This window comes from Helianthus annuus, chromosome 17 (assembly GCF_002127325.2).
Source record: "Helianthus annuus cultivar XRQ/B chromosome 17, HanXRQr2.0-SUNRISE, whole genome shotgun sequence".
NCBI classification, from domain to species: Eukaryota; Viridiplantae; Streptophyta; class Magnoliopsida; order Asterales; family Asteraceae; genus Helianthus; species Helianthus annuus.
In genome coordinates this window covers 190725418-190743783 of record NC_035449.2, presented here as the reverse complement: position 1 = coordinate 190743783, position 18366 = coordinate 190725418, and the positions used below count along the sequence as shown (strand labels likewise).

Below are 18366 nucleotides of genomic sequence, written 5' to 3'. Positions count from 1 at the left end.
TTCTTCTCACATTAAATTTCTTCTCAAATGAACCTTCCCCTATATATATATATATATATATATATATATATATATATATATATATATATATATATAAAGTATTACATTTTTGTAGGCAGTGCTACTGCATGACGATGTCCCCCCGCGGTATGGGAATTGTTAGCGCTGGCGAACGACTGCGTTAGCCTCACATATTGCTATATATTTTGGGTCCAAGAAACGATCAGTAGTTCTTTGCCAATTTTCATTAGGCATATCCTGGGGGGGTGCCCTTGCTCTTTCAACATCATTGTACCCTCCACTTTTAAGAAATTTTCTTTTAGCCAAATTCTTGCTGCCAGAGTATCGTTTCATGAGCATATGCTCAAAGCGTACAAACCAAGTGCTATTTCTACATACTTAAAGTTCATTATGTTATGTAAAATCTATGCAATCATTTACTATTTATGATGCTGCAATTATAGCCAAATGAATGAGTATGAATGATAACGACATGTAACGTAGTATACAAACATGTTAATACAGAGTCTGGCTTCCTGCTAATATAAAAAATGTGCCATGTATCGTTACGATCTACCTAAAGTAAGCATATAGCAAAATGAAGGATTAACACAAAATTATATATTCACATATATTCTCATGCTGGATATAACAAAATTACATGACAAAAATAGGTAATGTTATTACATCCTAATAGGTGGTCAGCTAATCTATGTTCTAAGAAAGCGAGTAATGCACTAGGTTAATTTGCTGGTCAGTTATGCTAAGGTCAGGTAATCTATGTGGAGACATGTGGACTTGCCTGCCTGTGTTTTTTCGTAGCAACGCGGTTAGACTAAAACTCCAGTGCTTAGTAACAACTTAAACCCGATAACTTGATTAGTTAATTTATTTAGCACCAAGACATGCATCAAGATATAAACCCTTTAACTCAAAGTTCTATAAGTAAATTATACAAAAGTTTAATCCATTCCTAGTAGAATAAGAACAGTAGTCGGATGTATAAAAAACTATCTAAGACCAAACTAACCAATATGTTGAAACTGATAATAAAACTTAAATAGGATGATTGATATGGAGTATATCATGCCTTCTTCTGGTTGTATCAAAACAGCCCTTTTATACTCAACTAAACAACGACTAGGGACGAAAATCATGCGGCCAAAGATGGAAACCAGAACCAGCGAGTAAACAACCCTTTTATACTCGACTAAACACCTTTGATTGATTTGAAGACAGCCTTGATAAGAACTCAAAAGGTATGAGGAGCAAAATTAAAAGAAAACTAACCTTATTTGAAGCTCCTGTAACGTGGTGGTGATGTTGGAGACGAGGTGAGTGGCCGGAATTTTCTAGCAAACACACATACATACATAAAAAAAGTAAAGAAATTAACAAAAATATAACAAATTAATGAAGAAATTCGACACAAACTAACAATACTAACCGACTTGGGAGAAGAAATTGTGAACTTGAAGTGATTTTCACGATTTGATTTTTTTTTCGGTGGGAGAGATAAATGGATTGGGGGGAAATGGGGAAAGAGGAAAGAAATCCCACTTTTAGATTGCCGTCTCGAATTGCCCGCAGAGTTGAGTGGGATACATAGCACGTTCCATGTATCACATCTCCGGAAATGTCTAGCTGACGAAACCGCGTATATTCACTATGACGACATCGAGGTGGATAATAGTCTCAACTACGCGGTGAGACCAATTGCTATTCTAGACCGTAAGGTGAAAAGCTTAAGGAACAAGATGGTCCATCAAGTAAAGGTCAAATGGGAACACCGAAAAGGATCAGACACCACTTGGGAGTCTGAAGAGGAAATGAAACGACTATACCCTACACTTTTCGGTACGTATAAGAAACTTCTGTCATATACATAAACAGGTTTCGGGGACGAAACCCTCTTTAAGGGGGGTGGACTTGTAACACCCCGAAAATATTAATGTTACATTTTAAACGAAATACCAGTAGTAAGTTAAGATAAAAGACTAGGAAAGATAACCTAGTTAGTAGAAATCTTAACATAACATGACAAAGTATAATTAAAAACCCTTGTTCTATAGCCCATGTATAATTGAGGGACCAAACTTGTCAATTCTGGAACTTAATTTATTATTAGTAAAAATAACACACCAAACACACACCTAAGTGTGTGTTTGATCGATCAGAACGCAGGCAACAAAAGGGGATTCCCCTCAAACCCTAATGTTCACAAAATCCATCAATTGAAGGTTCAAATCGAGTCCGAATTGAAATCTGAATATAGATTTGTGATCACCTTGACTAAGGGATCGTAAGGTATGCAAAATTTCATGATTTGGTTCTACCTTAGATTTTAGATAAAATCATGAGGTTCAAATCTGAGCATGCATGATGTTTGTTTTAATTGAAATAGTGTATAGGGATGAACCCTAGTAGATATCTTGTTGAAATTTGGTTTAATTCTTGTGAAGTTCATGATCACCATTAGAGGTGATATGTGGGTTTTTGTAGAAAAGTATGAGACATTAGGATTATGATGTATCCTAGAGTAATTCAAGCTTTATGAACAAGATTCAGAAATTATTGATGTAAAAATTTAGCGAAATTGCTTAAATTGATGTTTGCCATGGCTAAATGATGAATGTTAAACTTAGTTACAAATTGTAAGAAATTATGCACACAAGATGCTTGACAAAATGCCTAAAAGACATTGATCGACACAAATGTGGTGTTGGTAAAGTAACAAGCTTAATCATGAGCCGAATGGTTCTAATGATAATTGGCTTGTATGTTTTAGGCAACACGAGTGAGACGTCGGGAAGTCAAGCCGGTGCGGACGCTCGCCAAAAGGGAAAGCTCTAAGGTACGTAGTTAACGCTACTATAATATTGATGATTTAGTTTTCATATTAATGAGTTGCTAGTTTGAACAAAATAGAATCGTGTTGGTTTGGTTGTCTAAAATGAGGGACTTCATAATGGCAACCCCAAACGAGTTAAATATGATGGGTACAAACCGGGTAACGGAAGTACCTCATCCGTAGACCATAAACCCGTGTGTCGGGTAATGGGAAGAATATTAGTATCACGCAAACCGGTAATGGGAGCGTGTGTGTTGAAACAAGGGATCCAAAACGGGTCGTGCTTGTTGTAAAGGAATGCCCCGTGTTGCGCTTTGATGGCCGAAAAGTGCAGGAATTGGTATAAACGGGTCAAAACAGCAAACAGGAAGAATATGCAGAAGCCACCGTAAATTACGGTACCACCGTAATTTACGGTGGAGGGTAAATCCTTACGGCGATTCTCTACTGTCTTACGGTGGAACCATAAACGCCCAGCGCCCACCGTAAATTACGGTGACCACCGTAATTTACGGTGGAGCCCTGCCAAAATTTTCTGGTTTTGCAAAACTGCGTATATCGAATTCGTTTTGAGCACACACTTATTTATGTGAAATTTGAAGGACCCTAACATTATTGTTTTGTTAAATTTCCAGCTTTCAAGTAAGTCAATCAAGCGGATGGTGATCAACACAAGACTTATGAACCGAACACACTCAAGAAGATGATCTTCACTTTTGTCTTAGAAGTTCATTTGTGATAATTTTGTAATTAAAGGATTACCTATGTGTCCTTTAAGTTTAGTGGTAGTTTCCAAACACTTATGTACTAAATGTTTTAAATGACTATGACCTCTCTTATCTAGTCGGTATAAATATTGGGCATTTTAAATTGGAGTGTTACAAGTTGGTATTCAGAGCTAAGGTTAAAGAGAATTGTGTTCGGTTCAAGGCTTGATCAACATCCGGTAAGAATTTACTTAAAGCAAATTAAATTTAAAAAGATTAAAAAGGGTAACGATTTATTGTGTATGGGAGGAGTATAGTGATATACTCGAACCCGAGAAGTACACTTAGTATAGATGATAAGGCAAAGTTATATACTTGGCCGGATAATAAGTACGAAGTCTCATGTAAGAGCATGAGAGCGATTGAACAAGATTATTTATCGGATCATTTTAACATTTCAGTAAGAAGATGTCGGGAGGTGCTAGTAACAATGTTCTATCCCTCACTACCGACGAGTTGAAAGAGAAGATTGCCGAGGAAGTTGGTAGGGCCATCGAAGTTAGTCTACCAAGATTTGTGGAAAGAATGCAAAACACCTTACTTTCGACTATGGAGGAAAGAATTGGTGAATTAAGAGAAGACCTTACCAGTGATAGAGGCAAGACTAAGGAAAAGAAAGGTTGTTCTTACAACAAGTTTATGGCGTGCAAGCCCCCGATTTTCAATGGAGAGGTAGATCCAATTGCTTGTCAAAGGTGGATAAGCGATATTGAGGGTGTTTTTGAACGAACGCATTGTGATGAAAGTGACTTCGTGGCATATGGAACTGGCCAACTTAGAGGCCAAGCCAAGGATTGGTGGGACAACCTCAGAAACGAAAGGGGTGTTGAAACAATAAGGGCGATGACTTGGGAAGCTTTCAAAGTACCATTCCTCAAACATCATAGCCCCAAGGCAGTGATAAATAAGATAAAGGAGGAATTCATGCAATTGAGGCAAAAGGGTGAAACCGTTGATAAAATTACCGGAAAGTTCATGGATAAGCTCAAGTTTTGTGATGACTTGGTCAAAACTGAAGAACAGAAAATTTATTATTATCACACCATGCTTAGGGCTAAATATAGGGAGTTCATGACTCCCTCACATTATGAAAGCCTCACCGATATAATCAATGCGGCGCGGGAACGCGAGATTGAACTAAAAAGGCAAGTTGAAAGAGGTGAGAGGAGGGCCTTGGATGAAAACCCGAGTCCCACAAAGAAGCCGAAGGTAGCTGAATCTTCAAAGAAAGGAAGTGCAAAAGGAGGATCTCCGAGTTGCAAAACATGTGGACGCACTCATAAAGGTGAATGCTACTTCAAGAACAAACCTTGCGTGGCATGTGGCAAGATAGGGCATGGGGTTGCAAATTGCCCAGACAAAGTAACGGTGTGCTATAAATGTTACCAACCGGGTCATAAAAAGTCAGAATGTCCGGAATTGGTGGGAAAGAAAGAGAGGGCCGACTCTAGGGATGAGACCCCAAAAGCTAAGGCAAGGTCGTTCCAAATCACTGCTGCTGAAGCAAAAATGGAACCTGACGTGGTTACAGGTATATTTACTATAAATTCGATCCTTGCACGTGTTTTATTTGATACAGGTGCGAATAAGTCTTTTGTTTCACATAGATTTATTCAAAACCCCATGTTTACATTAACGAAATTACCTATGCCAATGGAAGTAGAAGTAGGTAATAACATAAGTTTTCTTGTTTGTGATGTATGTCGGGAATGCAAATTGAATATCGATGGCGAGGAATACTCCATTGATTTAATATCCATGTCCATGGGTGAATTTCAAGTGGTCGTCGGAATGGATTGGCTATCCCGCTACCATGCTAAGGTGATATGCTTACGTAAGGAGATACACCTAATGTCTCCGAGCGGAAGGCGTGTCATCATCTATGGGGAGAAGGCTTGTAATCCCATGATATGCTCGATGATAGAAGCCCGCAAGTTTATACTACACCGGTGTAAGGCATATTTAACTTATATACGTGACGTCGAAAAAGAAACGCCAAGAATCGAAGACGTACCTGTGGTGCGTGAATTTAAAGATGTCTTTCCCGAAGATCTTCCGGGAATGCCACCAGAGCGCGAAATAGAGTTCGGGATTGAACTGACCCCGGGTGCTAAACCGGTTGCTAAGGCACCGTATAGATTGGCACCTTCAGAACTGCAAGAGTTAATGTCTCAGTTGCAAGATTTACTAGAGAAGGGATTCATCCGGCCTAGCGTGTCTCCTTGGGGAGCTCCCGTGCTATTTGTAAAGAAGAAGGACGGGAGCATGCGGATGTGTATTGATTACCGGGAGTTAAACAAACTCACGGTAAAGAATCGATACCCACTTCCGAGAATCGACGACTTATTCGATCAATTACAAGGCGCTAGCTGGTTTTCAAAAATCGATTTGAGATCGGGTTACCATCAATTGAGGGTAAAGGAAAATGATGTACCAAAAACGGCATTCCGGACACGATACGGACATTTCGAATTTCTCGTGATGTCTTTCGGATTAACGAATGCGCCCGCGGCTTTCATGGACCTCATGAACCGGGTTTGCAAACCGATGCTCGATAGATCGGTGATTGTTTTTATAGACGACATCCTCGTTTATTCAAGGAACGAGGCGGAGCACGCTAACCATTTACGTGAAGTATTGGAGGTATTAAGGCGGGAAAGATTATATGCTAAATTCTCAAAATGCGCCTTCTGGTTACGAGAGGTGCAATTCCTAGGGCACGTCATAAGTGCCGAGGGAATATTGGTGGATCCGTCGAAGGTGGAAGCGGTGTCAAAATGGAGCCCTCCAAAGAATCCATCCGAAATTAGAAGTTTCTTGGGGTTGGCAGGTTACTATCGGAGATTCATTCAGGATTTCTCCAAAATCGCAACGCCACTGACCAAATTGACCCGCAAGAATGAGAAGTTCGTCTGGGGAGGCGATCAAGAAAAGGCATTTCAGACATTAAAAGAAAAATTAACCTGTGCACCGGTGTTGACTTTACCGGATGGTACGGAGGATATGGTAGTGTACTCGGATGCATCGCACCTAGGCCTTGGGTGCGTACTAATGCAAAGGGGAAGGGTGATCGCCTATGCCTCTAGGCAACTTAAGCCGCATGAAACAAAGTACCCAACTTATGATCTTGAGTTGGCAGCCGTGGTCTTTGCCTTGAAAATCTGGAGGCATTACATGTATGGTGTGAAAAGTACTATTTTCACTGACCATAAGAGTTTGAAGTATTTCTTTGATCAAAAGGAGCTAAACATGAGGCAGAGACGCTGGTTAGAAGTGGTGAAAGACGACGACTGCGAGATCCATTACCACCCCGGAAAGGCTAATGTGGTGGCGGATGCCCTTAGCCGAAAGGACGAATGCGCTCCAATACGAGTACGGTCTATGCAGTTGGTAGTAACTTCAGGTTTGCTCGAGCGTATCCGAGAAGCCCAAACCGAAGCGTTAAAGGAAGAAAATTGGAAGAAAGAACGTATAAAAGGAATGGTAAAAGACCTTACGGAAGGAAGTAATGGGATGAAATGCCGGAATGACCGGATTTGGGTCCCAAACACATGTGGTGTTAAGAGTCTTCTGCTTGACGAGGCTCATAAGTCTCGCTATTCGATCCATCCCGGGGCAACTAAGATGTATAGGGACTTGAAGCAAAACTATTGGTGGCCAGGGATGAAAAGGGATGTGGCTAAATACGTGGAGAAGTGTTTGACTTGTTTACAAGTCAAAGCGGAGCATCAAAAACCCTACGGCAAGTTGCAACCATTAGATATTCCGGTTTGGAAGTGGGAACAAATTACAATGGACCTGCTAACCAAGCTGCCCAGAACTAGCCGTGGTTTTGATGCCATTTGGGTAATCGTGGATAGACTAACCAAAAGTGCCCATTTCATCCCTATCCGAGAAACTTATACGTCAGAGAAGATGTCAGAAGTGTACACTAATGAGATAATAGCACGCCACGGAGTGCCGGTATCCATCGTGTCCGATAGGGATACCCGGTTCACTTCAAATTTTGGTGCGATTTCCAAAAACAAATGGGAACTAAATTGTTTATTAGCACCGCGTACCATCCTCAAACGGATAGTCAAAGTGAAAGAACAATACAAACATTAGGGGATATGTTACGGGCGTGTATAATTGACTTCGGGGGTAGTTGGGATATTCACCTACCGTTGATTGAATTCTCATATAATAACAGTTACCACACAAGCATCGGTATGGCTCCGTATGAAATGCTATACGGAAGGAAGTGTCGAACTCCGGTATGTTGGGGTGAGGTTGGCCCGCGTGAACTTGAACATAAAGATATAGTCGGACTCACGAATCAAAAGATCGACATAGTCCGAGCTCACCTAAGGGCGGCTCAAAATCGACAGAAGGCGTATGCAGACAAACGGAGAAAACCGATTGAGTTCCAAGTTGGTGATAAGGTGATGTTGAAGGTATCACCGTGGAAAGGAATAATCCGGTTTAGAAAAAGGGGAAAGTTAAGCCCAAGGCTTATCGGGCCCTTCAGAATCATCGAGCGAGTCGGTAGGGTGGCTTACCGTCTCGAATTGCCCGCAGAGTTGAGTGGGATACATAGCACGTTCCATGTATCACATCTCCGGAAATGTCTAGCTGACGAAACCGCGTATATTCACTATGACGACATCGAGGTGGATAATAGTCTCAACTACGCGGTGAGACCAATTGCTATTCTAGACCGTAAGGTGAAAAGCTTAAGGAACAAGATGGTCCATCAAGTAAAGGTCAAATGGGAACACCGAAAAGGATCAGACACCACTTGGGAGTCTGAAGAGGAAATGAAACGACTATACCCTACACTTTTCGGTACGTATAAGAAACTTCTGTCATATACATAAACAGGTTTCGGGGACGAAACCCTCTTTAAGGGGGGTGGACTTGTAACACCCCGAAAATATTAATGTTACATTTTAAACGAAATACCAGTAGTAAGTTAAGATAAAAGACTAGGAAAGATAACCTAGTTAGTAGAAATCTTAACATAACATGACAAAGTATAATTAAAAACCCTTGTTCTATAGCCCATGTATAATTGAGGGACCAAACTTGTCAATTCTGGAACTTAATTTATTATTAGTAAAAATAACACACCAAACACACACCTAAGTGTGTGTTTGATCGATCAGAACGCAGGCAACAAAAGGGGATTCCCCTCAAACCCTAATGTTCACAAAATCCATCAATTGAAGGTTCAAATCGAGTCCGAATTGAAATCTGAATATAGATTTGTGATCACCTTGACTAAGGGATCGTAAGGTATGCAAAATTTCATGATTTGGTTCTACCTTAGATTTTAGATAAAATCATGAGGTTCAAATCTGAGCATGCATGATGTTTGTTTTAATTGAAATAGTGTATAGGGATGAACCCTAGTAGATATCTTGTTGAAATTTGGTTTAATTCTTGTGAAGTTCATGATCACCATTAGAGGTGATATGTGGGTTTTTGTAGAAAAGTATGAGACATTAGGATTATGATGTATCCTAGAGTAATTCAAGCTTTATGAACAAGATTCAGAAATTATTGATGTAAAAATTTAGCGAAATTGCTTAAATTGATGTTTGCCATGGCTAAATGATGAATGTTAAACTTAGTTACAAATTGTAAGAAATTATGCACACAAGATGCTTGACAAAATGCCTAAAAGACATTGATCGACACAAATGTGGTGTTGGTAAAGTAACAAGCTTAATCATGAGCCGAATGGTTCTAATGATAATTGGCTTGTATGTTTTAGGCAACACGAGTGAGACGTCGGGAAGTCAAGCCGGTGCGGACGCTCGCCAAAAGGGAAAGCTCTAAGGTACGTAGTTAACGCTACTATAATATTGATGATTTAGTTTTCATATTAATGAGTTGCTAGTTTGAACAAAATAGAATCGTGTTGGTTTGGTTGTCTAAAATGAGGGACTTCATAATGGCAACCCCAAACGAGTTAAATATGATGGGTACAAACCGGGTAACGGAAGTACCTCATCCGTAGACCATAAACCCGTGTGTCGGGTAATGGGAAGAATATTAGTATCACGCAAACCGGTAATGGGAGCGTGTGTGTTGAAACAAGGGATCCAAAACGGGTCGTGCTTGTTGTAAAGGAATGCCCCGTGCTGCGCTTTGATGGCCGAAAAGTGCAGGAATTAGTATAAACGGGTCAAAACAGCAAACAGGAAGAATATGCAGAAGCCACCGTAAATTACGGTACCACCGTAATTTACGGTGGAGGGTAAATCCTTACGGCGATTCTCTACTGTCTTACGGTGGAACCATAAACGCCCAGCGCCCACCGTAAATTACGGTGACCACCGTAATTTACGGTGGAGCCCTGCCAAAATTTTCTGGTTTTGCAAAACTGCGTATATCGAATTCGTTTTGAGCACACACTTATTTATGTGAAATTTGAAGGACCCTAACATTATTGTTTTGTTAAATTTCCAGCTTTCAAGTAAGTCAATCAAGCGGATGGTGATCAACACAAGACTTATGAACCGAACACACTCAAGAAGATGATCTTCACTTTTGTCTTAGAAGTTCATTTGTGATAATTTTGTAATTAAAGGATTACCTATGTGTCCTTTAAGTTTAGTGGTAGTTTCCAAACACTTATGTACTAAATGTTTTAAATGACTATGACCTCTCTTATCTAGTCGGTATAAATATTGGGCATTTTAAATTGGAGTGTTACACTTAAATGGTATAATATTCGAACCGCAACGAGACTTGGTATAATAATTTAATTTAAACTGAATAGTATTGAAACAGTATAATATATTCGAACCGTACCCGGATATTTCAAAATATTTAACGGTTTTAATTTAAACGGTATAGTATTCAAACGGTATAATATATTCGAACCGTACACGAGTATTTAAAAATAATTAACGGTATGATATTTAAACGTTTATAGTATTCGAACCGCACTAGACGTGGTATAATAATTTAATTTAAACGATAACAATATAATATATTCAAATCGTATACATGTTTTATTTTAAATTTAACGGTATATAATATTAATGGTATAACATTAACGGTTATATATTTTAAGCGATTTAACGTTGGAACCGGGTGAGAATTTATAACATAAATACATCAAAATAACCAAACAAAATTCTGATGGGTTATATACGCTGCGTATAGCTCTATACGCAGCGTATATAAACCCTAGTTGTCTATGCCTATAATTGCTTGGCAGGCTCTGAATTCTGTGCACCTATACGCTGCGTATAACTCTATACGCAGCATATATAAACTCTAAGTGTGCAAATAGTCAACACCAGTGTGCGAATAGTTTGTGCCATTTTTTATCTACTTTTATAGATACAAATATTCATTTTAGAGCATCTTCAACGTAATTGTTATTAGGGGAGTGGGGGTGGTCACTAGTGATAGAATTCTGTCACTACCAATATCCAATCAACTCATGCCATGTCATCACCCAATATTCTATCACTAGTGATAGAAATGTAGTGGGTGGTCACTAGTGATAGAATTCCATCACTCACAATTTTTTTTTATTTTTTTTAAATTAGAAATTAACAATAAAACACTAAAATTATAAATTTCAATTAAATTAAAACATACTACTTCAATTTAACATACTAGAAATATTTTAGGCTACAAATTAAAAAAAAAAAACCTACTCCTCGTCCGACTCATGAAACTCCAAACCTAGAGAACCTACTAGTTCGATTAAATCGTATCTCAACCGAAAATGAGTTTCTTCATTACGCAATTCTAGTTGGATATTTTGTGGAACTTGAACTTGTGTAGGAGGATCCGGCACCCAATCCGAGGATATTGCACGTCCGTCTTCTTTGATTATCATATTGTGCAATATGATACATGCATACACTATGCTATGTATTGCTTTCTTGTTCGTCGCACGAACCGGTCGGTGTAGTATACCCCATCTAACATTTAAAACACCAAATGCCCTCTCAACATCTTTTCTTGCCGATTCTTGCAATTTTTTGAACATGATTTCTTTAGGCTCGACAGGAAATGAGGGAGCTTTCACAAAAACAGACCATGACGGGTAGATACCATCCACAAGAAAAAAGCCTCGTTTGTAATGTCGCCCGTTAACATAGAAAGGAGAGGAATGTGCGGTACCATCCGTTACGGTTTGAAACAACGGCGACGTGTGCAACACATTGATGTCGTTGTTTGAACCTGGAACACCGAAATACGAATGCCAAATCCATAAATCATTCGACGCCACCGCTTCTAGTATGATGGTTGGTCTTCTGATGTCTCCCCTAACATACGCCCCTCGCAACTCTCTTGGACAATTTTTCCACTCGATATGTGTACAATCGATACTACCGAGCATCCCGGGAAAATGCCATCTAACCTCATGTGCGGCGTAAATACATGAGATGTCGTGGCTCGTCGGTTTACGTAAAAACTCTTTAGCATACAACTTAATGACCGCGTTGCAAAAAAATTGCAAACATTCACGTGAAGTTCTGGCCGACATAGCTAGGTATTCATCATATTGATCGGGAGGGTTACCTGTCGCTAGTTGGCGAATGGCGGACGTGCATTTTTGTATCGGCGTGAAACTTGGTTTGCCTCTCACATCGTAACCTTCTTGAAACCATTCCTCGCTTGCTTCGATGTCTCCAACAATCTTTAAAAATAATTCTTTGGGTAAACGAAACCGATCTCTAAACGTTTCAGCATTGTAGAGCGGATTTTCCACAAAATAATCGTCCATCAACACTTCGTTGGCACGTATACGATCACGGTCTACCATCTTCTTCTTTGGGCGGGACGACTCGGCATCAAGTTCGTTATACACCGACACAAAATATTTTAGCGTCTCATTGTCGGAAGACGACTCGGTATCGCTATCGCTAGACATCGGAAACGTCGAATCCGTAGGGAACTCCATTTGAGAAATATGTAGATTGTGTGAAATTGGTTTATGTTTTGGTGTGTGTAAAATGGTTTAAAATGGAGATATATATAGATAAAAGGTTAAAGGTTAATTTTTTTTTTATTGAAGTTTACCGTTGAATAACGGTCAAATACCAAGCCAACGTTCGAATTTTTTAAACTTTCAACGCGTGATTACTTCAACGGGTTTAAAATATAACGCGTGAAAAATAGGGGGCGGCGGTGTTCGTTATTATATAACGCGTGGCCGGGCGTCCATCACGGACCGCCCCGCCTGGCCTTAAAGCTTAAAAGAGACCTAGTTATTTGTTAATTTAGTAATGTATATATATAGGGTGGGAGTTGGCTAAAAAGTCTATTTTTCCTACAAAGTGTGAAAAGTCATAAAACACCACAATTTCAGCCATAAAACACACCCAAAACTCACAAATAACAAAGTAAAGATTACTAAAACGCCATATTTGTGGGTTTTGTGTTGTGTTTTGGATGATAAGGCTTTGATTACCGAATGACTAACATTAGTGTGTTTTATGTTGATTATCATGTTGTGTTTTATTTTCATAGTTCTACAATAATGTGTTTGAAGTTTTTATGGAATGTTAGGGTTTGGATATCGTGTTTTAATGATCTTCACTTTCTTATTTGTGTGTTTTGAGTGTGTTTTATGACTGAAATTGTGGTGTTTTATAACTTTGTACACTTTGTAGGAAAAATGGATTTTGTAGTCAAGCCCCGCTCTACTCTTAAAAAGCAATTAATACAAAATTAAACAAACAACAAATATTGAATCTTACTCAAGGTTTAAACTTTTTTTCTTGTTTATGATTTAGGGTGTGTTTGGGATTGCTTTTTCAACCTGATTTTTTGATTATTGTGTTTTGAAATCGCAAAAAATCTATTTTGAGTGTTTGGTAAAAAATTAATTAAAACTGATTTTTTTACGTTTTGTAGAGATCAAAACGTGATAATCCAAAAGTAGGTCACCCCTGACTGCAGGAAAACGTGATAATCCAAAAATTGATTATCTGCGTTTTCACTTATTTATTTTTTAAAATATATATACTTGCCAAACACTCAAATAGTTGATTATCTGATTATTGTGATATCAAACAACATAATCAAATCCAAACACTGTTGATTATCTGATTATTGTGATATCAAACAACATAATCAAATCCAAACACTATCTTTCTGCAGCACGTTTTATTACAGCTAATTATCTGATTCTGATCATTCATAATACATAATCTATTTTCAAAACTCAACATCAAACACCCTCTTAATTCCACTAGAAAGGACCATTACAAGGTATTTAGTGAAGAGTAATTAGTCAAAATACATTAAAAGAAGAGTAAGACAGTCAAAACTCAAACTACCTTTTTAACATATTTTAAACATTTATCATGCATATAACCCTTTTTCTAAATTCAAATTCATGATCAAAAAAAGTGTACAAATACAAAGAACATATTAAATAATTTCTACATATTGAAACATTGAATGTACATATACATTAAACAAATCTTGATTTACTACCTTTTTAATTTCTTTCTAATGAAGTTTACTGTTAAAAAAAAAAACTACCTTTTTAATTTCGTTTTCCATACATATGCAACATAAGTTCATTTTATACGGGTCAAAAAGCAAATCCGTTTTTAATGACTGTTAGTTAATTCAGTGACAACTCTCCTTTATCGAAACCAAGAAACAACATTCTCATATCTCAATCTCACTATATAAATAAACCATCAAATTATCATCAAATGCCAACACTATCACTATCACTAATACTCATCAGGTTCATTGCAAAAAAATGGGCGGTATCGATCAAGTTAACGAAACCCGACTTGCACCCGCGGTTGCCAACGAAGGTAACACCGTCGAGAATCGCGACAGTGTTACCAAAAACATACCAACGGATGCTATCATCAACTTAGACCAGTGTGTATCATATACATTTTTTATTTATTTATTAAAATGTTTTGTTTTCTTTTTAATATTTTATGAACTTGGTTTAATAAACATGTGAAATTTACAGTGGGGATCCAACGATGTACGAGGCTTTTTGGGAAAAAATGGGGGACAGATGTACGGTTGAGATTAAAGGGTGTGATTCTTTGAGTTACTTTTCAAACCCTAAAAACCCTTGTTGGTTTCTTGAACCAAAGCTTGAGGAAGCGATCAGGAGCCTGCATGGGGCTGTAGGCAATGCAGTAACTGATGGTTATTCGATTGTGGTTGGGACTGGTTCGAGCCATTTGGTGAATGCAGTGCTCTATGCGCTCACATCAAACCACCAACCTAACCAGATCAGTGTTGTGTCAGCAGCTCCTTATTATTCGGTACATATATATGATCTAATTCAAACTTTTTTATATATTTTTTTTATCTGGGGTAACTCCTTTTATATCCAGTCACAATGTGGTAAAATCTTGGCTATGTTTCATATGGGGATCGTTGTGAAACATGCAGTGGCGGATCTTGCCCGTTGAACGTCCCAGGGCCGAAAGACACGGGCACTAAAAAATGCCCGGGCCGAACATAGTATATACAAAAAATTTCGATCGAAATGCGGAAAATTAGCACTACGGCCGAAAAACTTGCCAGGGTCGTGGCCCTTGCACGGGCCTTCTAAGGGTACCCGGGGTACCCACCGAAACCCCCATCGGTGAGCCCCTTTGCCGAGCGGGATGGTACCGCCATTAAATCTGTGAGGTAGAGAGAGGGTGGAAAACGGTGGGGAGCTGCCGAAGAGAGGGGGAGGAGAGAGAGAGGAGAGAGGGAGAGCTTGACCAATCAATGCTTTTCTTTTTTTTTTTTTTTTTTAAAAAAAACCAATTCACCTAAGAGGTGAGTGCCGCCATCAATTTAGGGTGTTAGGGGAGTTTAAGAGGGGAGTTGACGTGGCACACGAGGATTGGTTGGGCGTAAGAGAGGGGACTCACCTCTTAGGTGAGCACCCCTTACACCCTAAAAACCGCCCCTGGAAACATGGTCAAACGTTTACCCCTTATTTAATGCCAGAATTTGGTACCCTTAAATAAAAGAATCAAATTTATACATTAAAATGTATAATTTCCTATATTGATTAAACGATATAATTTGAATGAATTACCAAATGCAGGCATACCCGGAGATTGCGGATTTGGTTAGGTCAGGATTATACAAATGGGCAGGTGATGCGCGCCAGTTCGATAAAGATGAGCCTTATATCGAACTGGTGACGTCACCTAACAACCCCAATGGTGTGATCCAGGGATCCGTGGTGAACCGTGATGGCGGGATCTTAGTACATGATCTTGCTTATTATTGGCCTCAGTACACCCCTATCACTTCTTCATTAGAATTCAACATCATGTTGTTTACTGCTTCCAAATGCACTGGTCATGCCGGTTCGCGGATTGGGTAAGACATCTTCTATGTATCTTAAAATTATGGTGAAATTACCTTAATGTGCAAAAGAGATGCTTTATATAGTATATAGATAAACGCACACATAACGATAACGATGTTCAATGGTAACCTTAAAAAAAGGGCACTTATATATTGACTATAATTTTCTTCAGGAAATACAACGGTTTTTTGAAATAATATTACTATTCAACTAACTTATTCAGTTCCCAACTAATTTATTAAAAAAAAATAAAAAAATAAAAAAACTAATGATCTTTCATATGTTGGTAAATCTATGTTGATAGCTGATATTATAGGTAGATACATTTTATATTCTATGATAATTACATTACAATATATTATTGACTAGAATATTGTATATTGATTATATGTATAAATGTATAATATAGTTATAATTTAGGCTAAATTATGTGTAGACTTTATTCTCATGATTTTTTAACAATAGATGGGCACTTGTGAAAGACAAAGAAGTGGCGAAAAGGATGATAAAGTTCATGGAAGTGACTACAATTGGGGTATCAAAAGAGTCACAACTGAGGGTTGCAAATATCTTGCAATTCATTGCTGATGGATGCAAACAATTTGGATCTCCACAAGGCGATAACTTTTTTGAATTTGGGCAAAGTTTGATGAAGAAAAGATGGCAGATTTTAAGGGAAATATTGAAAGAGAACCAAATGTTTACTATACCAAAATACCCTCTTGATCAACATTGCAATTTCTTCGGAGATATCACTAATGCCCATCCAGGTAATTACTTCAACATCATACAAGTTTTACTTTATATGGTCAAACAAACAAACAAACGTACTCAATAATATATCACACGGCATTTTAGTGACGCACCCTATCTTCACCGAGGGATCATTTACGTCCGTGGTTTAAGGTCTAGTGTGAATGCTAAACACTGTCCATAACTCAAAAATAATTATCATGCAATCTTTTTAATTAGTTTAGTTTCTATGTTAGATTGTTGGTTTTTATTCTTTATTTTAATTTAATTTAATTATTAAAAAGTGTTAGTGTAGAGTGTTAGTTATTTAGATGAGTATAGATTTTTGGTCACGTTTATTATTTCGTTCAACCCTACCATCAATATGTATATTTTGACTGAACTTAATGCTTTGTCACTAGGGTAGCCTATATAGAGGGTATATATCTAGTAATGTTTGAGACAATTTGATAATACACTTTCTCTAATCTGGAATTAATTTATCTAAACATATCAAGTTTTTTTCTCGCTACCGTCTTGCATTAGTAAATAGTGGCGGATCTAGAGTGTAACAAGGGGTAACCCCCATTGCCCCTTGACACTCCGGCGGCAGTGCAATGATTTTCTAGATCCGCCACTTTTAGTAAAGTGTTTGGTACAAATGATTGATAAGTACGTCTTAAATCCATAAATTAGTTAAGATCGAAACCATAAAGATTAAAGAGCAAACTGAAATTTAAAATCGAAAAAGATTAAAGATTCTTAAGTATATTATTAATGTGAAGTGAAACTATGATGACAGCTTTTGCATGGATGAAATGCAAAGAAGAAATTGAGGACTGTGAGAAGCTATTGAGAGGTCACCAGATTTTAGCAAGGAGTGGAAGGAGATTCGGGTCGGATCCTGGGTTTGTTAGGGTTAGCATGGTTGGTAGAGAAGATGAGTTTAATCTGTTCATTGATAGGCTTTCAAAGATTCAAAGCTTCAACAATGGTGATGAGAAAGACAAGGCTAATGCAAGTGGAAATCTTGTTTAATATGATACTAAAATTGGTGTGGAGATCCAGAATGAGAGGTGTATGACTCATGATCCAGCCACCATTTTCAAATTTATATAATAAATCTATGTTTTGTTACATGTTCAGTCATGAATTTTGATCAGTTTTACTAAATGTGGCTCTTTTGGTTTTATTTTGGAGTTTTTATTTTGTCAAATTTTTTTACCGGCAAATTTGGATCACAGACCACTAAAGTATCATTGTGTCACCAGTGAAACCACACGATCTATCTCCACTAGGCATAATGTCTATACACCAATTTAGGAGGAAACCTAATAAATATGAGAAAAAATCTTCCTTGTAGGAATCAAACTCAGGACCTATTAGTCCAAAGCCTTATCATACCCTTAAAATATCACTAGACTATAATGTCATGGGCTCATATTTTGTCATGACGCATGATGAAACGAAGAGTATAATCTATTCTAATCAACTAAAATGCTATGCTTTATTTTTATTATTATTATTTGGTGAAAATGATTCATGGTAATTTAACTTAGTAATATTGTTATTAAAAAAAATTAACTTACTAAACTTCAATTATATATTAGATTCATATATAGAGTCATAGGTTTATTTATTTTCTCGTGACAAAAACTTTATTTGTAATTTTTAATATATAAATAAATAATTATATTTGT

At 37.8% G+C, this 18366-nt stretch overlaps 1 protein-coding gene across 1 annotated transcript; it reads left to right on the top strand.

Moving 5' to 3' along the window:
* Positions 1-14353: 14353 nt before the first annotated feature.
* On the top strand, positions 14354-17806 carry LOC110925437 (L-tryptophan--pyruvate aminotransferase 1). The gene is made up of 5 exons (XM_022169393.1): positions 14354-14481; positions 14579-14882; positions 15665-15945; positions 16400-16704; positions 17469-17806. The coding sequence occupies exons 1-5, from the start codon at positions 14354-14356 to the stop codon at positions 17702-17704; spliced, it is 1254 nt and encodes a 417-aa protein (XP_022025085.1). The 3' UTR covers positions 17705-17806.
* Positions 17807-18366: the final 560 nt, after the last annotated feature.